The 26,096-nt window shown below is 36.2% G+C and overlaps 1 protein-coding gene across 3 annotated transcripts; it reads left to right on the forward strand.

The window, feature by feature from the left end:
- The first annotated feature begins 86 nt into the window (after positions 1-86).
- On the forward strand, positions 87-24,101 carry LOC106055325 (uncharacterized). Of its 3 annotated transcripts, none has more exons than XM_056016132.1 (7): positions 87-290; positions 14,028-14,054; positions 14,600-14,716; positions 16,372-16,486; positions 20,279-20,367; positions 21,022-21,045; positions 23,904-24,101. In XM_056016132.1, exons 1-7 carry the CDS (start codon positions 272-274, stop codon positions 23,999-24,001), a joined length of 489 nt encoding a protein of 162 aa, XP_055872107.1. In that variant the 5' UTR covers positions 87-271; the 3' UTR covers positions 24,002-24,101. The 3 variants fall into 3 exon arrangements, with proteins under 3 accessions (XP_055872107.1, XP_055872106.1, XP_055872108.1); XM_056016131.1 differs by lacking the exons at positions 14,028-14,054; positions 14,600-14,716; positions 16,372-16,486; ... (1 more) ...; positions 21,022-21,045; positions 23,904-24,101 and adding exons at positions 1,551-1,577; positions 1,972-2,118; positions 4,633-4,747; ... (1 more) ...; positions 7,605-7,628; positions 8,405-8,643 and having other exon boundaries at positions 106-290; XM_056016133.1 differs by lacking the exon at positions 87-290 and adding an exon at positions 12,524-12,680.
- The last annotated feature ends 1,995 nt before the right edge of the window (positions 24,102-26,096 follow it).

The following is a 26,096-nucleotide window of genomic DNA, read 5'->3' on the forward strand; positions in this document are numbered from 1 at the left end:
AGACAGTACTCTCAGAATTTCTCTTCAGAGATAACAAAAGTCAAACATATCACTGATTCGTGTGTGTGTGTGCATGTATATATATATAAGTGTGTGTGCATGATATTACTAAAGGTACAGACGATAAGATTTTTACTTGTATTATCTCAGGCTACCAGATTACGACATCCATTGCAGGCCAAACCATTTCATTATTGCGACATACAAAAACATAAATTTAACCTATATGCATATTTGTTGAAATCGCAGTTGATTGTAACTCGTCGACACGATGGACCAGAAATTTGTTGGTAAGTGACTCAAAATAATTGCACTAATTTTAGAAATAATTTATCAACAAATCGTTGAATTAATCAAATTGTTATATACTAAATATAAAACTTAAAGGTTATTTCCTTTATGTACCCGGGTATGTGGTTTGCGCCCTCTAGGACTACCGCAATATCCCTGGAGTCAAAACATGTCTGGCACCATTTTCTATCGGAAATTAGCTCATTAAATTTTTTTATTTTTTTTTACATTTTTCTTTTCATGTTTTTTTTAAATATTATGTTTATCAATATAATACTGTATACAATTATAGGCCTACCTTAGCGAGTCTTAAAACAGCAAATTTATCTCGCTTTATGAATGAACGATTCAAGGCAGTTAGGAAAAATAGAAAAGAAGAATAACTATTTAACAAAAAAAGATCTGACAGTTCAAGAATATATATTTTTACACCAATTATAGTGTTGATCATAATTTATTTTGTTTGATTACAATATACCACAAACGCCCGTGGTTGCAAGTTTGTTTTTTATTTTTTATTTCGTAAGCATGATTTGTATTTTTACGTTGCAAAGAAACGTGTATGTGTCTATGTGTGTTTGTATAAATGTCTTTTTTGGTTTGCGCGAATAATATCTATCGTAGCATGTTATACTCTCCAAAAACTGAAACTTCACGCAAATAAAATTGCTTGTTCCAAAGTTTGCCATTCAATTCAAACTTCTTCTCTTAAATTTAGATTGAAATGTGTTTTTCATTGACTCTAGTTTCTACACTACTAATAAGTGTCGCTTCAATATCAGACATCACTTTGTAACTAAAACAAAAACTAACACTCTAAATCCACTTTAGTAAATTGTTTTGTTATACGATTGACTATATTATGTTATATGTCTCAAGCCATGGGACAAAGAAAAAAAAAAGAAGGTAAAAAGCTAGAAATGTTCTCATGGTTTCAAGTTTCAACTCTTTCAAAAACAAACTTTATATAGAATTTGTACATGGAAAGAGATAGTCAAAGAGAGAGAGAGAGAGAGAGATTGTGAGAGAGAGAGAAAGACAGAGAAAGAGATTGGAAATGAGAGAGAGAGGAAGTCAGTGAGACGTGGAAGAGTGGAAGAGAGTGATTTGGACAAAGAAAGTAAAATGTGTGAGTTCAGTTGACTTCGAGAATGTGGGAGAGTTAGTTAAAAATAGAAAGAGAGACAAATATTGAGTTAAAGAGAGAGCGAGAGAAACAAATTATTGATGGTCATATTTTATTTCTATTATTATTTCAGTTTGTCTAATCATTGGCTTTATTCTTGGTAAGTCTACAATTAACTGTATTAAATAAGAAAAAGTCATTTACTTTATTACTTCAGTAGAATAGTTAATAGTCCTATCTGTAAATACTATCACGTATTTAATAACAAAATAACTTGTTGCATTTGAAACTAGTACAATTTTGATTAGAGTAATTTTGAAAACCTAGATATTTATTTTATAATCTAAAGTAATATACGTTTCACTAAAACTCACCAATGGCTCTATTAAAGTGTCTCACTGTACACCTTTAAGTGGACTACAATGAATTAAGATTGACCCTGGCAGTGCCAGAGAATGATAATTAGTTTATTTCCCCAATAATAATAACATTTTTAAAATAATTACTATTATTATTATAATAATGATACTATTTGTTTGAAATATTTTCAACAGTAGTGATACCTGGCGATAGTGCAACTACAACGACCTACCCACCATGGACAACTGAGTCGTCATCCTACCCACCATGGAGAACTAGTGAGTCCACTAACAGTTGGACAGCAAGACCTGCATATGATTCAACGAAATCGGTAACAGAAGGTGCCTACATTATTTAATTGAGCTGTCAAACATACATGACTGGAAGTTGTCGGCGTTGAAAAATAAAAGTGGCCTTTTAATAATCAACAGCAATAAAGAAAAGGATAACAAGAAAAAAATATTGGACGATGCTACTAGATCTTATAAAAATATATAAGTATTAAAGCTAAAATAAAATATATTATAGGTACTAATATAAAAACAAAGGTTATTTGATTAAAACATCAATCCCCCCCCCTTTTTTTTTTTTCAAAAAAAAAAAAATATTTAGAATATACAAGGTCAAGGACACCTATTCCTTAGTTGATAAAACCTGATCAGAGGTCATGAACTTTTCGATTTCGTTCATCGGATTTAGATAATGTTTTACCCGTATTCCTGAAGCCGACGAGTTAAAGCAGCGCCTTCGACATACAAAGCCTTAGCTCTGACCAGATCGCGGCCTACTTCATCACTCGTCAGAGGCCAAGGTTATGCGTCACTGATGATGCGTGTTTGCGAAACGACTGTGTTAAATGTGTTGCTGTGTAGTGTACATAGACAGAAATATTTCTTTTGAAACAAATAGAATCTTCATCTAAATATGATTTAGACTTTTCAAAACATTCAACATGGATTAAAACTCTAGATCTACAATTGTGAACAAATGTCTCGTTTTGTAAAGGATCTAGATCTAGCAGATGCTTTCCGATTACCACGGAGGTCACGGTTCAAGCCCCTACCTCACCTTGGTTCCCGCGTGAACCCCCCCCCCCCCTGCTCTTCTAGAGTGGCCAGGAGTACTGGTTGCTTGCTACGTCCGGAAGTGACTGAAGCGAGTGTTAAATATTCCCCTCACCCCCTGTTTTTTTGCAGAAAGAGAAATTTGATGACTGCAGTTTTGCTTTATTTTTAAATCGAAGAGAGATTTTTTTTAATTTTGAGTTTAAACCTTTTCCCTTCAATAAAAAAAAAAATAAAGCAAAAATGCAGTCATCAAATTTCATAAGCCTGGTCAAATATGTTTTGCGTTAATACCCCCTCCACTTAGATTTAATAACAGTCACCAAGCTACTTGGCCATAGACGGTATGGGAAAGGTTAGGTTCAACCATTACTCACATAAAACGTATCACACAATGATCTGTATCTCTACCAGTCCATGGGCTACATTAAGAAAGTACAGTGAATTTCAAAATTGATATTTGACCTACCATGTCTGACTGTTTGTGTGTGCGTGCATGCGTGCATGTGTGTGGATGTGTGTAAGAGGGGACAAAGAGAAAATAAACGCTGTTTCCGCTTTCCCCCTTCTGAGGAAGTAAGTACATACTTTTAGTCAAGTTAACTCTTTCTCTCATAACTGACGATACCAACGTTGATTCCACCAGAATGTGGTAAATAGTTACGGAGAGAAAGAGTTTTTTAAAAAAAGGGGCAACTAGTAGGAATACAAATAATCTGACATGTTGGGCATTGGCTTTGATTGCATTCATCCTAGTGATTACGAAACTTGGTTAACAGAGAGAAAATATGTTGAAGGCTATCTTCTTTGGCGAGCGTTAAGGAGAGCGGCGAAACGGAAGTGCTAAAATTATCAAGTCAGGCGCCATTTCGCCCTCACTGGCATAGAGGAAAGCATCTGGCAGCAGATAGCCTCTGAAGGAGATTCTTGGAGATCTCTCACAAAGGCCAGGGGGACACACATTTGAAACCCAAAAGAAAAGCCCTTATTAAAGACAGGCACAGAAGATGAAAACTTAATAGACTTCCGGTGGACAACGGCTTTGCTGAAAATGCGGAAAAAAAATGTGTAGGTCGCAACTGGGTTTGCGCAGTCACGTGAAACACTGTACTCATCCTTGACCTTCGGAATCGAAGTCATTGCCCCTATTATGTTACACACCGCTCTAATTGTTATATGAGAATGAGGTATCTAGGAGGGTTAGCACCTCTAGTGGACAGGCAGTCGTACCCTCTTTTTGAGGGTAGCTTGGCTCACTCTTGGTCCCCACTCTGTACCCAACTCTCACCTGTGGCTCCCGGAAGCTGTAGCTTGCGCAGCGGCCACACCCCGGAAACGGCTTTGACTGGCCGGCTAAAGGAGGTAGAGGGTATCTGACGTGTCCATGGCACTCAGTACACTGAGGTTCTGTCAAACCTAGCATGTGAAGTCTGGACTTGGCGGCCTGTACGTATCGTCACAAAACTAGACTAATCGGACAGAATGGCAAGTACCAGCACAGTGCTGTGGAGCACTCAAGAGCAGGACAAGACACACAGAAAGTCTCTGGTCATCCACTGCACCCAAACTCTTCCCCGGACGTCTTGACCAAAATCTTGCTTCCGGAAAAGGATGGGCTTTAGGGCGAGAGAGTGAGGTCGACGTGTTGCGCGAATCCTCCTCACTTTAATCCAAATTCCAGCGCAAGTCACTTGTCACACACACACACTTGTCATATGAGAATCGATTTGCAAATTTGTGAAATTATTATAAACAGATACGATTAACGTCATCGTTTTGTCTTTTTGACAGGATCCTCAGTGAACCACATCAAGTCATTTGTGCAAGCCGTCTATGCGAGTTGTACCTTCTGTTACACCAGTCACTTGGATGTACTCAACAAAGACTACATTTTCGACGTGTGTGGGTCAGTCATTTTTTTTAAACATTATTATTATTACATTAATTATTGTTAAGGTTCTTCCGCGGTGTCGAATATAATCAATGAAACCAACAGGAGGTAGACTCCAAACTACTTCAGGAACACCGGCGAATGGCCGAAACAATCCAGATATGTAGTCGACGCTGATGTTGGTCAACAAATATGTTTAATGATCAAGAAGGGAATCGTCCGATGTCAACTATGTCCGTAAACTACTTCTTATTCTTGCTGGGATAGGAAAAGCGTCTTGTCTCTATCAAATCCTAGATCGTTCTTGTTTTTAAATATATATCACGTGATTCCGTCACTGATTAAAACTTTCCCCCCTCTTCCCGAAACAATATGACTAAATCCTAATCATGTCATCACATTCTCCTAACGAGCATAAAAAGACTGGAAGAAGAAACCCAGGACCCTGATTTAAAAAAAAAAGTATTTGAATCTATTTTATTAACTTTTTTTACTGTCTCTGTGCGTCAGTATTTCTTTTTTTTTTTTTGGTCTTAACTTCTTATGTTTAAAATAAGAAAACCGAAAAGAAGCTGGCAGCTCATTTGTTTCATTAAATTGTTGTTTAAAAAAAATGCAGGACGACGGGGGATGGCACCGGCAGGTATGAACCCAGGGACAATCGACAAGTCCAAACGACAGTTCAGCACGCATACCGCGCGATCAGGCAGCCATGTTTGTTTGTTGTTGTTCTTTAAAACCATTAAGGTTGATCATGTCGTGGCTGTACTAATGACATTTTAAATATTTTCGAAATCATATAATGTTCATTGCTAAAGTTTAAAAAGAAAAATGTGGTCATCTAAGTCACGATTGATCAAGTATTTATGGGGTCCGTGTCAACCTTAAAGTGCAGTTCGTGTCCGTCTGTCCGTCTGTCTGTCTGTTCATAACGGCGCGGGAGGATCTAAGTCTACGTCATAGCAGTCTTGTTCTTCTAAAAGAAAATAATGGAAGCGTCTCGAAGTAATATTAAGTCTCTTGAAGATCAGTTAGAGGTCAATTAGAGGTCACTGGGAGATTGATAAATGTTCTTAAAATATCAATAGTCATTCCATTCCCTCAATTGAAGGACATTAGAACGAAAATGTGAAATCAAGAGGGTGGTTAGCTGGAGGTCAGGTGGAGGTCACGTGATCAACCTAACTGGCCTATCATTTAGAAACGTGCTTAACTCTTTCTCTCCGTAATTGTTTTCCACGTTCCGACGGAATTCTTCATTTTTTTTGGTAGTATTTTTTTTACAAAGTTTTGATTAAGCTTGAATAACGTTTTTATTAGTTATCAGAAAATGTTTAATTTGGTCTAGAATTAAAGGGGAATGTATGCTCTTTTTATATAAGACAAAGTAAAGTTTATAAAATCAAACATTAATTTAATTTAATGAGTTCAAATCAACGGTGATATCGTCAGTTAGGAGAGAAAGAGTTAACAGAACCTCCTGAAGATAAATCAAACCTTTCTAGGGTCAGTGTAAAGGTCCCAGTTAATGCAGATACAACGCGTGTTCTAACAGCAGGTGCTCTTCCTAAAGTAGGCATGTTCACCTCCTAGTCGCTATTCAACTATAATTTTAAGCGTGCGTGCCGGGTGGTGAAGGGCTAGGCCTCCGATCCGAGAGGTCTCGGTTTGGAGTCCAGGTGAAGAGTTTTTTTTGTTTTTTTTAATCGGTATATTTATGACGCCCATGAGTCCACCAAACTCTAACAATAACCTGGAAAAAGTAAATGCAGTTGGTATTTGTGCTGGTCACATGACACCCTCGTTACACGTATGCCATAGAAACAGATGACCTTGACATAGTCTGACCTATTGATTGCAAGATCTGAAAGGGGAACTTTCCTTTGACTGTGATCCAGTGGGAAGACGAAGTGCTATGAAGAAAAACATGGATAAATTATTTCGCATTTTAAATATAAAATTCATAAGCCAAACATAAGTTACTCTCTTTTAGTGTTTAAAAGCATTTCTGGTCAATATAATAACTAATGTATTACCCAATTATAAATAATTGGAAAGTTGTATTTCCTCAGTGCATTTGATATGTTTAATGGATGTGTCCATTCCTTCTGCTACTCTGCCAGCGTTTCTGATAACATAAAAGACGCAAGTGCCATTTGTGGTGAGTGATATAAGTATAATAATAGGATTTTTCAAAACCCTTGATAAACAAAAAAATCACTAAAAAATTATTTTAATAATCGCAAGCTTTAATGCTTTAAAGTTTTCTCAAGGCAATTTGTTTCTTTCCTGTGACTTGGTTTAGACAACTGTTAGGGTCACAAAAACGTTTCCTAATATTTAGAAGCTTACATTCTCTTGAGTGACATGTGTTACATATAAAGATCAGTCCATTACTTGCAACAACGTAACAAATCACACATAGAGAGATCAGTTCATTACTTGTCGTATACATTTTTCATTGCCTCCTCATTACTTGATCTTATAACAGTACCCGGCAGGAAGGTTTTAGCAACACAATAAATTTTGAATTAAAAACTCCTATAAATAAACACTAGGGGTTACAAGAAACAACTTCGTAACAATAGGAGTAACGATATATATTTTATCAATGAGCTGCCTTCACCTAGTTTTTAGTCTGTTAAACCGTTGGGGCACCACACAAGATTTGTCCACCGTCTCTCTTTTCTCTGTCTTTTGCCTTGGATAGAATCTCTTTCAATGGCAGGCACGTCCATTTTTTTTCTATGTCAAGCACAAAAAAAGTCCCTACATTTGGCCGTTAGACTTGCACTAGTTTACTTATGAGTTGTGAATGATGTGCATAAGACTTTGTTCTTAACAAGGTTTCCTATTATCTTTTTTTTCTCAGACGGATATAGACAAAAGTCATCCGGTAAGTTGATAGTTTTACTAGTTTCTTTTTATAATTGGCTTCTTGAAGTATATTATCTATGTATAGCAGTGTTTCCCAAAGTGGGGTACGCGTAACTCCAGGGGTACGAGAAGAGTTTAAAAGGAAAGGTAAAATATCTTATTTTTTAAATTGTCTTTGTATGTTAAGTTGCTTTTTTTTTTGTTCAGAATTTCTAGAAAAGCTGGGGGGAAAAAAAGAACAAACGCATCTCAAACTTAATTTAAATACCAGGGAACCAAATTGTGAAGATCTGTCATCTTAGCACAAACAATATCAACCTTCTTACTGATCCAGATATGTTATTTATACTATAACTTTATTCATATTTTATTGTGAACAATTTTATTATTCGTTCATTATTATTTAGTGAATACATAATAAATATATTTTGATTGTTATTGAAATGCATCCTTTGGGGGAGGGGGGGGGCTGATGAGGCGAGGGGTACTCAGCGTTATAAACATTATAAAATGGGTTAAAGAGTAAAGTTCCCCTTTCAGACCTTGTGATCTATAGGGCAGATGATGTAAAGGTCATCTGTTTCTGTGGCCTACTGTTAATGAGGGTGTCATGTGACCAGCACAACGACCAAACCGCCGTTACTTTTCCCCAACTAATGTCAAGTACCCATTAGAGCGCCCTATAAAATGGGTACCCAAAGTTTGGTAAACACTGGTGCCTAGCCTAAGGACATGTACAATGTATCTCAAATCTCAGTGTCACTTCTCACTGCAACGTTTTTCTTTCTTCTCCAGAGGTTGGAGTATCAATGTCCAGTGCCATGTCATGTCGAGCTCATTGGATGATTTCTGCTCTTATATTTATGGTCACTTTAGTGTTTAGAACTTTGTAGATTGACTAAAAAAAATCGATCGAAAAAAAAAATCGATACAAGCTGAAACTTCTTTTTTTTTCCAAAATATCTAAAACAATCTCTTCCATTGAAGATACTTTCTTTAATAAATTGTCAATAAAAATGTCAAATTAACCTCAACAGATTTCCATTTTTTGTTTGTTATTGAATAATTCATTTTATACGTTCTCTTAGAGTTGTAAGTAGAAAGTAGAAATGTAATTAGAAAGTAGAAATGTAAGTAGAAATGTAAGTAGAAAGTAGAAATGTAAGTAGAAATGTAAGTAGAAATGTAAGTAGAAATTAGAAATGTAAGTAGAAATATAAGTAGAAATATAAGTAGAAATGTAAGTAGAAATGTAAGTAGAAATGTAAGTAGAAAGTAGAAATGTAAGTAGAAATATAAGTAGAAATATAAGTAGAAATGTAAGTAGAAATATAAGTAGAAATATAAGTAGAAATGTAAGTAGAAATGTAAGTAGAAATGTAAGTAGAAATGTAAGTAGAAAGTAGAAATGTAAGTAGAAAGTAGAAATGTAAGTAGAAGTAGAAATGTAATTAGAAAGTAGAAATGTAATTAGAAAGTAGAAATGTAAGTAAAAAGTAGAAATGTAAGTAGAAAGTAGAAATGTAAGTAGAAAGTAGAAATGTAAGTAGAAAGTAGAAATGTAAGTAGAAAGTAGAAATGTGTGTGCACGTTTCTTTGTTTATTAGCTATTAGTCGACCGGCGGCGTACCATACGCCGCTATTTTGCAGGGCAGGCCTTAGGCCACTACAACCTATGCAACTGCAGTGGACCCCGCACTTTCATAGGCCTCGCGCTTATTCTAGGTGTATAAATTATTAAATAAAACCATTTTATAACTTACGTGAAGAATCACAAAGCACTAGGAGAGGACCAAGTCACAGCAGAAGTAATTAAATATGGAGGGAAAGACTTACATTCCCAAATACACAGACAAATATCAAGAATTTGGGAAGAAGAAGTAATACCAACAAAATGGGAAACGGCTCTTTAAACCCCAATACACAAAAAAAAAAGGATCCAAGCTAAAGTGCTGTAATTACAGAGGAATCTCTCTACTAAATGTGACTTATAAGATCCTGTCTAAGCTTATAACTAAGAGGCTTGGAAAATATTCAGAAGAAATCTAAGGTGACTACCACTGTGGTTTCAGACACAACAAATCCACAACTGATCACATCTTAACACTAAGATGTGTACTAGAAAAATGCCATGAATACAAGATACCAATCCACCAACTCTTTATAGCCTCATAGTGGCGCCCGGGTGGAAAAAAAAGGGTAGCAAAAAAAGACTCCCATGGGAGTGCTTAAGGGGGTGCGAGAGCATCCTCATTGCACCTGTGCGGAGTTGTAAAAAAGCTCGCACAACCTTGTCACAATCCAGGCGCCGTTCCTCAAGGGGCCGTTACATAAATGACGTGTCCCGCACAGTTAGCCTGGTATGGAAGGAGCTCTTGTTCACTTTTGCTGGCCTAGAGTTCCAAGAGCCGAAGGCTCAACTCTACCTGACAGTTTAAGAAGAAGAAGAAGAATAGACTATAAAATGGCTTATGACATTATCAGAAGGAAATACCTATATGACACTCTACAGGATTTTGGAATACCCAACAAGCTGACAAGACTTATACATATGACACTAAACAACTCAAAAAGCAGAGTCATAATACAAGGAGAACACTCACGGGAATTTAGGATCAAACGAGGATTAAGACAAGGAGACGCACTTTCCTGCATGCTTTCAATTTAACACTGGAGAGTTATCAGAAATATACACATACACACGAGGGGAACTATCACTAACTACTTCAGGAGAGAAAACACGGGTCCAAAACCAACAGTGACGATATATAGCCAACATCTACAATACCCTGATTATGCCGATGACATTGCCTTATTGGGTAAAGAAACCTCTGACATCGCTAGAGCCTTCATACAACTAGAAGAAGCATCTCGACCAGCAGGACTTGAGGTCAATGACAGTAAAACCAAGTACATCACAATGACAAAAGACAATCAAACAGAGGGACAAAATATCAAAATCAAAGACCACGAATTTGAAAATGTCCAAACTCTCAAATATCTAGGAAGTACTATTAATTATAAAAAATGACTAGCTACTAACAGAAATAAAGGAAAGAATAGCAGGAGGCAACAGGGCAATTTATAGCACTTTGACATTTTTGTTCAAAAAGTTCCTTTAAATATGGTAATGTTGTGAGTGTAATTTTTGATGCCCTTTTTATGATGTTTTCTAGACGTCACAACAGTTTAGATGAAGCATTGCCTTGCCAACAAGTTATTCAAGTTATGTGAGCAGATTTCGTATAGTCGCGCCGTAAAAAGTATCTAGGATCCTCTTGTTCAGTTTAAAGCTACTGAGTTTGTATAGAAAAAATAGTCGCTGGGCTGTTTTCTTTGTCAGAGTTCCAAGGTGGTCTTCCCATGAAAGCTTGTTGTTGATGATAACGCCTAGATATTTATATGCCTTTACTTGTTCTATAGATGTAGTGTTTAATTGCAGTTCACGTATAGTTTGTTTTTTCTTTCTGAAATCTATTATAAGTTCTTTAGTTTTTGTGACATTCAGTTCTAGAAAGTTGTCGGTGCACCAGTTTGTAAACTCTTCTATCGAGTTTCGATAGTGAATTTCGTTTCCTGAAATAAGAACGACTATGGCAGTATCATCAGCGAATTTAATGAGTTTAACTGAGTCATAGATGCTTCTTTTGTCATTAGTGTAAAGAGTGTACAGTACAGGAGAAAGTACACAACCTTGTGGAGCACCCGTATGTAGTACTCGAGTTGACGATTTGGTGTTGTTGACTTTAACATACTGGGGCCGTTGGGTTAAAAAGTTTGGAACCCATGCTTGTACGTAAGGGCTTACATTTAAGTTACTCAGTTTGTTTATCATTACATGTGGCTGTATGGTATTGAAAGCAATAGCCAGGTGAAGACTTAACGTGTTATATGCAGGCTTACAAAAGGATCGGCCTATCCATCGCCAGGGTCTCTGAAGGATATCTTTGTCAATGATCTGCTGATGTGTTCATTGTTAAAGTTCTTCATGGGTGATTTTTTTACCAGCGTACCCAAGTTAACCTAGATACACGAACATATACCCATATAAACTTAAGTATCTGGTGGTGTTCCAGCTGAGCCTATGTGATTGCCAGGTCTTTCTGCTCTGACGTTTATCTTCAAGGCAGTTGTCTTGACCTTAGAAGTTATTGAAGGTATCCTTTCTCCATTTCAGCAGACGTAGGAGTGTAAATGTTATGAAGAAGCTCCCAGGTTGCGACTTAACACTTCAGTGTTCATGCACGCTGTAACGAATGGTCTCAATAAGACACCTACTGATGAAAAGGGCAACAAATCCTCGAAAAACGGTTTCTTAGTTTAAAACAAAACACTATAGTGACCCTTCGTTATAATAAGAAAACACACACACAGAAAAAACTGCCGTACTTTGTAGTTGACCTGATAACTCATATGTCTTAATTCAGGCTAAAGATGATTAGGACTGGTGCAGTTTAACCGAGCTGAAACTGAGCCAACAATAAATTTAAAATTCTCATATTAAATGTAATTCTGAGCAACGATGGCCATCTTACTCAATTAGTGGGAAGCGTGGTCGAGAGGCTAAGTGCACTTGAACTTAGCTTGGTTTGGCTACCTAGAAGTGGGCTCGAGGTTCGACACCCGAGTCGGGCAGAGTTGTGTTTACTGAGAGCCTAAAGGCAGCACGGAAAACTAACTCCTAGAGAAAACCAACTGGTCCACAAATGAGATTGGACCAAAGCGCACTGAGCATGCTATAAGCTTGAAAGTAGCGCTATATAAAAGCTATAATAATAAAAAAAACAACCCGATCCAATATCTTGTCTGTTATTTCAAGTGTATAGACAGTAGCACTCTCAGAATTTCTCTTCAGAGATAACAAAAGGCAAACATATCACTGATTCGTGTGTGTGTGTGTGCATGATATTACTGAAGGTACAGACGATAAGATTTTTACCAGATTACGACATCCATTGCAGGCCAAATCATTTCATTATTGCGACATACAAAACATTAATATATCCCATACATATTTGTTGAAATCGCAGTTAATTGAATTTCGTTGACACGATGGACCAGAGATTTGTTGGTAAGTGACTCAAGTTAAATTGGAACTAATCTATCGACGGTCGTTTAATTAATCAAATAGTTATATAATAAATATATAACAGGTGTTTTTATGCTTTATTTACTGGGTATGTGGTTATCCAAATGTCACTCAGTTGAAAGCATGTCTAGGTCATTCTCTATAGGAAATAAACTCATTAAATTAAATTTTTTTTCCTGTCTTTTTTCTTTTCAATGTTTTTAAAGTAGTATGTTTAGTATTATAATGCTGTATACATACAATTATAGGCCTACTATAGAGAGTCTAAAAACAAATCTACAGCAAATTAAACTCCTTTATCCAACGAGGGATTCAAGGGAGGTAAAAATAAAAAAGAAACAGAAAATACTATTTAGGAAACAGATCTGACAGTTCAAGAATATTTGTTTTTACACCAATGGTATTGTTGATTATATTTTTTTAAAATTGTATTTCGTAATGAAGATTTAGGGTTATATCTCCTCCTTCGTGGTCGAAGATGAGCACATTTCCCAAATCCTATGGACTCGAAGATAACTGTACAGTCCAATCCTCGCTTTAAAAAGCCGGCCACATACAAGGTATGGGTTGGTTTGGTGAGTTCCAGATAGGCCTGCTTCTTCTCTCAGTTTTTGTTGGTTCGGCGCTCTTTTACCCTGGCCACTCTTCTTGCTTGAAATCTTAAGACTCTAGTTTCTACATGTCGCTTTAATATCTATTTCTATATCAGACATCACTTTGTAACTAAATCAAAAACTAACACTCTAAATCCACTTTAGTAAATTGTTTTGTCATACGATTGGCTACAACATGTTATGTCTCAAGTCATGGGACAAAGAAAAAAATAAAGTAAAAAGCTAGAAATGTTCTCATGGTTTCAAGTTTCAACTCTTTCAAGAACAAACTTTATATAGAATTGTACAGGGAAAGAGATAGTCAAAGAGAGAGTGAGTGGGGGATTGTGAGAGCGACAGAGAAAGACAGAGAAAGAGAATGGAAATGAGAGAGAGGAAGTCAGCGGGTAGTGGAAGAGTTAGGAGGGTGATTTGGACAAAAAAGTAGAAAAAAGAGAAAATGGGTTAGAGACAGATGGAAAGAGAATGACTTATATATATATATATATATATATATATATATATATATATATATATATATATATATATATATATATATATATAGAGAGAGAGAGAGAGAGAGAGAGAGAGAGAGGGTTAAATGTGAGAGTTCAGTTGAATTCAAGAATGTGGGAGAATTAGTTAAAAATAGAAAGAGAGACAAATATTGAGTTAAAGAGAATGCGAGAGAAACAAATTATTGATGGTCATATTTTATTTCTATTTTTTATTTCAGTTTGTCTAATCATTGGCTTTATTCTTGGTAAGTCTACAATTAACTATATTAAATAAGAAAAAAGTCATTAACTTTTTATTTTAGTAGAATAGTTAATAGTCCTATCTGTAAATACTAGACAAAAAAATCATGAAGTTCTGAAAATAGGCGGCTGAAGAGAGAGGAAAAAGATTTTACAACCAATAGGGAAAAAAAAAGGTATTGACTATCGTAATAGAAGGCCTCAACACTAACCTGTGACATCGACACGTTTAGCCCCAAAAATAATGATAATTAAAAGAGGCCTTTCTTTTTAAATGTATTCAAAGAGTAACTAAAATCTTAACTAAACTGTCTGGTAATAACATCATCATATTCCAATAAATAGCTGCAGACCTGCTACGTCACTAGAAAATTTCTCAGCGTACACCTTTAAGTGGACTACGATGAATTGTGTTTCCTTCAGCTAAGCTTGACCCTGGCGGTGCCAAAGAATACAAATTAGTTCATTGCCCCAATAATAATAAAATAAAGAAAATAATTACTATTATTATAATAATAATAATACTATTTGTTTGAAATATTTTCAACAGAAGTGACACCTGGCGTTGGTGCAACTACATCGACCTACCCACCATGGAGAACTAGTCAGTCCACTAACAGCTGGACAGCAAGACCTGCATATGTTTCAACGAAGTCGGTAACAGAAGGTGCCTACATTATTTAATTGAGCTGTCCAACTTACCTGACTGGAAGTTGTGAGCGTTGAAAAATAAAAGTGGCCTTTTAATAATCAACAGCAATAGAGAAGAGGATAACAAAAAAGAATATTGGACGATGCTACTAGATCTCTCTCTCTCTCTGTGGGTGTGTGGGTGTGGGGGGTGAGGGTGTGTGTAAGAGAGAGAAAGCACATTGTCCCTTGCCCCTTCCCCACGCCCATGAAGTAGACATATACTTTTAGTCAACTTAAAAAAGGTGGCAACTAGTAGGAATACAAATAATCTGACATGTTGGGCATTGGCTTTGATCATCCTAGTGATTACGAAACTTGGTAATAGAGAGAAAATATGTTGAAGGCTGTCTTCTTTGGCGAGCTTAAAGGAGGGCGGCGAAATGGAAGTGCTCCTCGTAAGCGCTAAAAAAAATCAAGTCGGGCGCCATTTCGCCCTCACTGGCATAGAGAAAAGCAACTGGCAGCACATAGCCTCTAATGGAGATTCTTGGAAATCTCTCACAAAGGCCAGAGACCACACATTTATTACCCAAAGGAAAATCCCTAACTGACAGGCGAAGAAAATGAAAAGAAAACTGACTAGACAGCCGGTGGACAACGGCTTTGCTAAAAATGCGGAAATAAAAGACGTAAGTTGCCACTGGGTTTGCGCAGTCACGTGAAGAAACACAGTACTTCATCCTTAACCATCGGAATCGAAGTGGCATTATTATGTTAAACACTGCACCCATCCTTAACCATCGGAATCGAAGTGGCATTATTATGTTAAACACTGCACCCATCCTTAACCATCGGAATCGAAGTGGCATTATTATGTTAAACACTGCACCCATCCTTAACCATCGGAATCGAAGTGGCATCATTATGTTAAACACTGCACCCATCCTTAACCATCGGAATCGAAGTGACATCATTATGTTAAACACTGCACCCATCCTTAACCATCGGAATCGAAGTGACATCATTATGTTAAATACTGCACCCATCCTTAACCATCGGAATCGAAGTGACATCATTATGTTAAACACTGCACCCATCCTTAACCATCGGAATCGAAGTGACATCATTATGTTAAACACTGCACCCATCCTTAACCATCGGAATCGAAGTGGCATCATTATGTTAAACACTGCACCCATCCTTAACCATCGGAATCGAAGTGGCATCATTATGTTAAACACTGCACCCATCCTTAACCATCGGAATCGAAGTGACATCATCATGTTAAACACTGCACCCATCCTTAACCATCGGAATCGAAGTGACATCATTATGTTAAACATTGCACCCATCCTTAACCATCGGAATCGAAGTGACATTATTATGTTAAACACTGCACCCATCCTTAACCATCGGAATCGAAGTGGCATTATTATGTTAAACACTGCACCCATCCTTAACCATCGGAATCGAAGTGACATCATTATGTTAAACACTGCACCCATCCTTAACCATCTGAATCGAAGTGACATCATTATGTTAAACACTGCACCCATCCTTAACCATCGGAATCGAAGTGACATTATTATGTTAAACACTGCTATAATTGCTAGATTAGAATCGATTGCCAATATGTGAAAATATTAAAAAGAGATACAATCAACTTCAACGTTATGTTTTGTTTGTCAGGGTCGTCACTGTACCACATCAGGACATTTGTGCAAGCCGCCTATGACAGTTGTACCTCCTGTTACTCCAGTTACTTAGATGTAACAAACAAATACACAATTTTTGATGCGTGTCGGTCAGTCATTTTCCATTTTAAAATCATTATTATAAATATATATATATATATATATATATATATATATATATATATATATATATTGTCTCAACATCTTTTCTTTAACATAAGAAGACAAAAAAGAATCTGGCAGCTCATTGTTTCATTCAATGTTTGAAAACATGTTTAGCATGTTTCGGTTGTTCTTTCAGATTTGATAATTTATTTTCTAGTCCAAACCTCCCGCAGGACAACGGGAGGGGGGGGAGTGGCAGATTGTAGGTATGAACCCGGGACCATCGACACGTTCGAACAGCATCTCTCGACCAGGCAGCCATGTTTGTTTGTTGCTATTTTCTAATCCATTAATGCAGTGGCGTAGCTAGGGTGGGGGGATGGGTGGAGAATTAGAAGATCCCCCCGGACCCCCACTTGAGGAGCCCTCAAATGGGTGTCCGAAATTGGTTTTTAAATACATAAATTAATATATTTGATTTACAAATAGTGTCAACGGGTGTCTTTTTTCAACATTAATGGATTAAATTTATCACAAAGACTAAACATAGATCAAGGTCTATCAATAATGGTGACTTTGTTTAAATATTTTTTCCCACAGAGATCAAATTCTTTTTTTTTTTTTTTAAGTTAGCTTGAAATTTTAAAACGCGAATCTTCAATAGGTTTGTTGCCGAATTATTTTCCTTTCAAAAGAGATCAAACATTTGCTTGCAGCAAGAACTAAAAATATTTTCACCCTTGTTGCCACGAATAAAACTGCATGATATACATTGATTACAGGCATTCCAGGTATCTTGTTACCTTTACTAATAGTACATTTAAAGGCAAACATTTTAAGGTTACGCTAATTAACATTTAAACAAAATTTACAGAATCATGTATAACAGATCCAATAGTTATTCTTAATAATGCTGAATTGTCCGTTATTCGGGTTCGGCTTCTATAATTTCAGAATTAAACTTCACACTCGAGTTATTACCCCTCTATTCATCTTTCCTCAATCCAACAGAAACATACTTTTTTAAATAAAAAAAAAACCCTGTTCTTATGGAGTGATAAAAGAGTGAATTGCAAGGGTTGGAAAATGAATAAAAAAAACGTAAATGTACAGCAGAGGACATTTCACAATCGTGGAATATTTTTTTATTTGTGAAATTAAAAGAATGTTATTCTTTCTATGGGAACTTCCCCAATGCCGAGTTGACCAGAGTGGGGCTACAAAACAGCGTGCCGCAGAGGTTAAACCTATGATAACGCAGCCGCAATGAGTGACCGTCTGTGTGGCCTGCAGATATGTCTGTTAGACATAAATCCGAAGGCAACATTTCTCAACCTGGAGCTTTTCATTCTGCTGAGATAGATCCAACAATTGTCACCTTTTTTTTTTGAACTGTAGATGTAGTGTTCAACTTTTTTTCCAATTAACCCCAGAGATGGGCCAAACTGAAATAAGATGAAGCCGGGAGTTTAAAAAAAAAAAGAGTAATACAAGAGAAGTAGCAACATCAGTAATTTCCTTGCATCTCGACAAAATCATCAAGCTGTTAGAGAAACTTTCTGAATCAACAACTGAAAGAATGGACACTAGAAGCAGTGCACAAAATCTTCTTCATGCAGTGGAAAATTGTGAATGTTTTGCTTATCTGGAATTCTGGTCAAATCTCCTGCGCCCAATTTATATAGTTCAGAAGAAACTACAAAAGTCTGGACTGCACATACTAGAAGCTGCTTAAGAAATTAGTACCCTTTCATGCTTTCTGCAGAGTGATGTGAAACTGACAAAAGCCAAATTCATCGAGAAAACAAAAGAAGATACTGAAGGCTTATAGATTTCCTGTAATCAAAACAACCAGAAGAAAGAAAAGACTTAATGGGGAGTTGAGTTCTGATGTAGGACTGTCAATAGAACTGCAATTCAAACGTGTTGCGATAGAAGTGCTGGACAGACTTCATATTGAGATGAAGAGCAGAGTCCAAAAGCTGGAAAGAAAATGGACACCTTTGCTTTTCTTCTTGAACCAAGACGCCTCTGGATGAAGACATGCTTATGACAAACTGTGTGATGAAATAAAGGCAAATCGCTTGTTCAATGACGTCATTGATGCACGAGCACTTTCCATCAACAAACCAGTGATACCATCACCAATATATATATATATATTGAGGAAGAAGGTTACATATGGTAATGTGTGGCTGTGTGCTCAAACCTTGCAACCTCCTCCGAATGCCGCTTAACTCAGGCCACTTGCATTGCGTCATGTGAGAGATCAGTCTCAAAGCTCAAGCTCATCAAAAACTATCTCAGGAGCACATTGAAGCAAGAAAGGCTTGGCATGGCTTTAATGTCAGTGAAGTCACAAACACTAGACGCTATGGATGTAGATGAAGTTATAAATGCCTTTGCTGCACAGAAAGCGCAATGAATCGAGATTTGTCACTTGTGCATTATTTAGCCAATAAAAACAACGATATTATTCATTAAAGTCTTAATGATTATTTTTCGTTTATTTTACTGATATACTGTTCCAATTTGATTTTGGGCTTATATACACCACAGTACATTATCTCATGTCATGATGTCGAATGTCAAAATGAAAGGGGCCCCTAAAGAAGTCAATCCTCCCGGGCCCCCGAAACCCTAGCTACTCATCTGCATTAATGTTGATCATGTCGTGGCTGTACTAATAACATTTTAAATATTTTGGAAATCATTCAATGTTCATTGCTAAAGTTTAAAAAAAAACATGTGGTCATCTAAGTCACGATTGATCAAGTATTTATGGGGTCCATGTCAACTTTAAAGTACAGTTCGTGTCTGTCTGTCTGTCTGTTCAGAACGGCGCGAGAGGATTTAAGTCTAAGTCAGCCATAACTGTCGTGCTTTTCTAAAAGAAAATAAAGAAGATGTCTCGAAGTAATATTAAGTCTCTTGATGATCAGTTAGAGGTCAATTAGAGGTCACTAGGTGATAGATACATGTTTTTAAAATATCAACATTCCTTCCATTGTCCTCAATTGAAGGGTATCGGAACGAACACGGGGTGATTAGCTCGAGTCCAGGTGAAACCTTTTCTTTTTTAATCGGTATATTTAGGATGCGCTTGAGTCAACCCAACTTTAACAATGACCTGGGAAAAGCAAAGGCGCTTGGTCGTTGTGCTGGCCAGATAACACCCTCGCTATCCGTTAGCAACAGAAACATAGTCTGCACTATAGATAGAAAGATCTGAAAGGGAAATTTCCTTTGACTGTGATCCAGTGGGAAGATGAAGAGCTATGAAGAAAAACGTGGAAAAATTATTTCGCATTTTAGATACAAAAATTGTTAAGACAAACTTATTTTACTCTCTTTTAGTGTCTGAAAGTAATTCTGGTCAATTTAGATTTGTACCTTTACCCAATCTTACTCTATTGGACCATTGGGGCACCAAGTAAGATTCATCGACCATCTTTCTCCATTCCTCTGTCATTTGCGCTAGTTAGAACCTCTTTCGATAGCAGGCCGTCCATTCTTTTATGTTGTCCTCCCATCGCTTTCTCTGTCTGCTTCTTCTTTTTACTGGTACTGTTCCCTGAAGGAAGATCTTTGCGAGACTCAAAGATCTTGTAATATGGCCATAGAGTTTAAGCTTGCGTTTTTTTCAGGATAGTTAGTAGGTCATCATGGGGTCCAATCGCTGCAGTAACCCTGTCTCTTATCTCTTGGTTTGTGATTCGGTTTTTGTATGTGATACGTAGGATCCTTCTGTAGATGCTATAGAAGGTAAAATGTAATTGGAAAGTTGTATTCCTCAGTGCATTTGAAATGTTTGATGGATGTACTCAGGCGTATTGCTACACGGTCAGCATTTCTGATAACATGAAAGACTCAAGATACATTTGTGGTGAGTGATTAAAACCTTGATATAAACACACACACACAAAAAGAACTAAACACATATTTAAATAATTACAAGCTTTAATGCTTTCAAGTTTCCTCAAAACAAATTGTTTCTCTCCTGTGACTTGGTTTAGACAATTGTTGGTGTGCAAAATGTTTCCTAAAATGTACAAGTTTACTATCTCTTGACCAGACCACGTGATGAATCACACATAAAGACGAGTTCATTACTTGTCATATACATTTTTTTTCTTGCCTCCTCATTACTTGATCTTGTAACAGTACCCGGTAGGAAGGTTTTAGCAAGACAGTACATTTTGAATGAGAAACTCCTGTAAATAAAAAACAACAACCTTGGGCTACAAAAAATAATTTCGACACAAAACGATTAACGATGTACCAGCTACCTTTACCTTCACTTATCCTTTAGTCTGTTGGGGCAACACACAAGATTTGTCACCGTCTCTCTCCATTTTTCTTTGTCTTTTGTTCTGGATAGAACCTCTTTCAATGGCAGCCCCGTCCATTTTTCTTTACGTCAAGCACTAAAAAGTCCCTACATTTGGCCGTTAGACTTGCAATAGTTTACTTATGAGTTGTGAATGATGTGCATAAGACTTTGTCTTTAACAAAGTTTCCTATTATCTTTTTTTCACAGACCAATATTTTCTAAGGTCACACGGTATGTTTATATTTTTCTTAATTACTTTGTTGTTTGTTTTCGCTTCTTGAAGTATATTATCTATAGTGATGGGCAAAAGTTAACTAAAAAGTTGCTAACTTTTAGTTTAACTAAAAAAAATTAGTTAAGGCCAAAGTTTAATTTAAAAAAAAAAGTTTAGTTAAAATCCTAGTTTAATTAATTTTTTTTAGTTACAAACTAAAAAGTTTAATTACAAATTTTACAAACTTTTTTAACAGACATACCAATAAATATTTAGATCTATCTAATTTGGAGAATATATGTAATAAATAATATAGAGGAGAAATAACTAGAGGGTGCACAGCTCACTAGAAAGCCTTTTGACCTTTACCCTATAATGGTCGCTATTCCCCAATGTATTTGAAAGGCGAGAAAAATAAACGTGTTCATTATATTTCTAGCAAGTTTCGCTGCTTGATAAACCCTGATAATTCCTTGCTTCTATTGATCTACATTTTGTTGCTTTTTTTTTAAACACCAGTGTGTTCCTGTATAGCTGCAGACAAAGAATTTTGCTTTACTATAGATCTAAAAGAAATGTCGACTCTATTTTATTTTAAAACTTTTTACTAGTAGATAGATCTAGAGTCTAGTGACGTCTAGTCTATTAGTATTAGAATTAGTCTATTACTACTATTAGATCTATAGGCATAATAGTCTATATTTAATTATTTTAGTCTCTTAGTCTTAAGTAGAGTCTAACTCTTAGCCTAGTCTTAGATCTAGATGTAAATTTAAAATTATAAGTCAATAATATAGATCTATTAATTGAAATCTATATTACTTTACTTTATTAGACTAGACTAGAACTATTAGTTAGAGATTCTACTATTCGTATTCCTCCCTAGTCACGTGGTTGTGTGTATACAACGCGCACCGTGCTTAGTTTTAGTTAGTTTGTAGTGGGAATCTGAAGCGTTTTAAGTCAATATTTAGTGGTTTCAATTTACTCATTAGCGCTAAACTATAATTTGTTAATAACAGGAGAATCTAGAGATACATTTTTTAATAGTTTCAACTAAAACAAATAGTTAAACCTTTGATAGAAGGTACCGAAGCGTTGGCCTATAAACTGCCATACTGAGATCAAGATTTCTTGATCTACAATGAATGACTACACTTACAGTTCTTAGCGTTCGGGTAACCAGTCCTAGAAAAAAAAAGTAACACTTTCATCCCCCCCCCCTTTTCCTCTCTGCCCAAAAGTAAACAAACTTGAACTTGAGTAGAACACTAAAAGTTGGACAGCAGACCAGTGTGTATTGGTCAGATAGCTCTAGGGCTAGTGTGTAGTCGATATGTCGACTAGTTGTTATAAAAGATAAAAAGACTGCCATGTGTTTTCCTTGTGCGTAATAGGCTTCAGTTGTTTAGCGAACAAATAACACATCTGATAGTCAAGGATAAATCGAGATCTACTCTTACAGTTACACAGGTCAAATGTGTCTTACCCCGCCCTTTCATTGTTAAATTTGGTTTCTAAGTAATAAAATAGATCTAGATCTGTTTCGTCAACGCATTTTTGAAACTTTAATGTAACATTTTGTGAATTTCTTAAAAAATGATAGAACTTTTAATAACATAATAATACATCATGTATCCAACACAATAACCGGAATATGAAATATATAACGTTAAAAAATAGCTGAAGTTTATGAAAATAACAATGTTTCAACTAATATGCTACTAATATAGTAGTAGTAGTAGTAGTAGGCCTAACTAGTATTTCTTAGATTATTTTTTGATTAAAATATTAATTATTTGATCTAGGTCTAGTAGCTAGATTTAATTCTAGATCCAGATTATGTTTCTGATAATTTCGTTTGCAGAAGATATTAGATCTAGATCCAGAATATTCTAGAATCTAGGTCGAGTTAGTTAGAGTGCAGTTTTATCATTACTTCTAAAGGTAACTTATATTAGAACTTGGACAATTACTTCTAATTTCTTTCTATAATAGTATTCTAATTCTAGTGATTCTATTAAGATCTACATCTATCTCATAAAGACATTTAAATCTTGTTTCATGTGCACAAATAAATGTTTATTACATTTAGCTAAAGAGATTGGTTGTGCTTTATATTTTTCATGTATGGCTGTTTCGTCCTTAAAAAAGGTCAAAATAGTTTGTAAAAGTTTAACTAAAATTTCTTAGTTTAGTTTAACTAATTTTTTCAATTTGTGATTAACTAAAAGTTTAATTACTTTTTTTTAGTTCAAACTTAGTTTTAGTTTAACTAAAAAAAATTAGTTTAGTTCCCATCACTAATTATCTATGTATAGCAGTGTTTCCCAAAGTGAGGTACGCGTAACACCAGGGGTACGAGAAGAGTTTGACCTCATTAATAATGCTGAATAAAATATAAAAAAGTTTAAAATCTAATTTTTTAAATTGTCTTGATATAGTAAGTGACTCTTTTTTTTCAGCATTTCTAGAAAGGTTTTTTAGAAAAAGAACAAACAACGCATCTCAAATTAAACTTAACAACCAGGGAACCAAATTATGAAGATATGTTATCTCAGCATAAACAATATCAACCTTCTCATTGGTCCAGAGATGTGTTCGTTATACTATCACATTATTCATATTTTGTTGTGAATAATTTTATTCGTTATTATTTAGTGAATAAATAAATAATATATTTTGATTGTTATCGAAATACATCCTTTGGGGGATTGGGGGGGCGCTAATGAGGCGAGGGGCACTCAGCGTTACAAAAATTATAAAATGGGTACCCATAGGTCAAACGTTTGGGAAACACTGGTGTCTAGCATAAGGAGATTTATATTTGACTTCAGTGTCACTTCTCACTGCAATGTTTTTCTTTCTTCTCCAGAGGTTGGAGTATCAATGTCCAGTGCCATGTCATATCGAGCTCATTGGATGATCTCTGCTCTTATATTTATGGTCACTTTAGTGTTTAGAACTTTGTAGATTCAATAAAAAAATAAATCGAAAAAAAATCGACACAAGCTGATATTTTTTTTATTTTTTTTTTAGATAAAATGAAATCAATAAATTACGACTTAATTAACTAAGCGGATTTGTTTTCAATGATTCGTGTGTTGTCATCGTCAATGAATAATTGTGTGAAGTTTCAACTTGATTTGACTATAGAGAAAGATGCATGTAAAAACAGATGCCACCCAGACAGAAAGACAGATGTAGCGAGTTAATAGAAGCGTTGTAAAAAGAGACTGTTCTTAACCAAAAAAAAAAAAAAGACAGCTTGAAACACAAACATAAAAAAAATACATATAAGTGTAAAATTTTAGTATAAAAATTAAGGCTTCAAAACAGCAGCGCCTAAGCGTCCTGCTTCAATGTCTGGAGTGTGTATTTTCTTTTGAAACGGCCAAGTTACAGCAACCGAAAATGGATAGGCAAACAAGGAACCATAACTCTAGTGACTCTAGTGTACAAAGTATATTAAAGTAGTAAAAGTAAAGCTCCCCTTTCAGACCTTGCAATCTCAAGATAGTAAAGGCATCTGTTTCTGTGGCCCAGGGATAAAGAGGGGGACATGTGACTAGCACGACGACCAAGGTCCTTTACTTTTTCCACAACTAATGTCAGGTACCCATAAGAGTTGGGTGGACTCAGAGACGCCCAAAGATGCCAAAATTAAAAAAAAAAAAATCTCAGTCTTCACCAGCATTCCCGATTCGGAAGCCAACCGCTTTACCAATCAGCCACCGAGCCTCCATACAAAGTAAAATGCACAAGGTAAAATGAGAAAGAAAAGATTTCCATCCGCCTTGTACCGTATCGATGAGTTGATGATGGACCTTCGGACAGTGGTTGGCATCAAGCCAATCTCTGGAAGAAACCTTTTCGTTTGGTCCAGGGTCATAGCGGCCTTAGGCTCAGGTTAGTGAGGAGGAAAGGCGATGGACGTAATACTGACACATTTCACAAAGGGACCATGGATCGTCACATAGAGATGAGATGAATGCCTGGGCATTAGCTATGGTCGGAATGATGTCGCTTACGCAGCAGTTTCCCACATTCACTCAAGCGCCTCTACAGTTTAGGATCAGAGGCATTGCAGGTTTTTCCAGGGTGTAGCACTGTGTGTTCTAAGATGTCTAAGGGTCGAACACTATGTGTTTAAAGATGTCTAAGAGTCGAACACTGTGTGTTTTAAGATGTCTAAGGGTCGAACACTGTGTGTTTTAAGATGTCTAAGGGTCGAACACTGTGTGTTGTAAGATGTCTAAGGGTGTAGCACTGTGTGTTGTAAGATGTCTAAGGGTCGAACACTGTGTGTTTTAAGATGTCTAAGGGTCGAACACTGTGTGTTGTAAGATGTCTAAGGGTGTAGCACTGTGTGTTGTAAGATGTCTAAGGGTCGAACACTGTTTGTTTTAAGATGTCTAAGGGTCGAACACTGTGTGTTGTAAGATGTCTAAGGGTGTAGCACTGTGTGTTGTAAGATGTCTAAGGGTAGACAGTTCCTGATTTTTTCATCAGTGCTTATTCCCGAAGCATTTCCCATGTAGCATAGATTAGGTCTCAAGAGTTGTCTTTCTCTTGGGTGGGTGAGCCCCACCTGCCAGAAGCTTATTGTCTTTTGTGCTCGCTTTTGTCCCTTCTCCTGTTAGCGATAACAGTTCTACCCGACCCAATTTCTGAACCAGACGAGAAGGTCAGGAATTGGACTGGTTGTCAGAGGCTATTTGGTTTTACTCACTCAGCCTCTGTGTTACTAATTATCTAGACCATGCTCTTTAATTACAACACTTTAAACGTGGGGTTCAAAGTTCATACTTTTTGGTGCGCTAAACTACTAGGACTATTCCTCGCCTTGTCAGTTGTAGATTCAAATATTTGATAGGCTCTAACGAAAGACGAAGTAAAAAAATAATGTCCGAATTCAAGCCTCGTGTTATAGCCATTGGATGATTGGACTCTTAAATTGGTCATTGGAAGAAATAATCTATTTTAAATTGACACAATATTGTCATGTTGTCTAATGCTCATTATTTCGTCAATAGGTTTGACTGAATGACAATCATTTACCTCATGG

This window comes from Biomphalaria glabrata, chromosome 17 (genome assembly GCF_947242115.1).
Source record: "Biomphalaria glabrata chromosome 17, xgBioGlab47.1, whole genome shotgun sequence".
NCBI lineage: Eukaryota > Metazoa > Mollusca > Gastropoda > Planorbidae > Biomphalaria > Biomphalaria glabrata.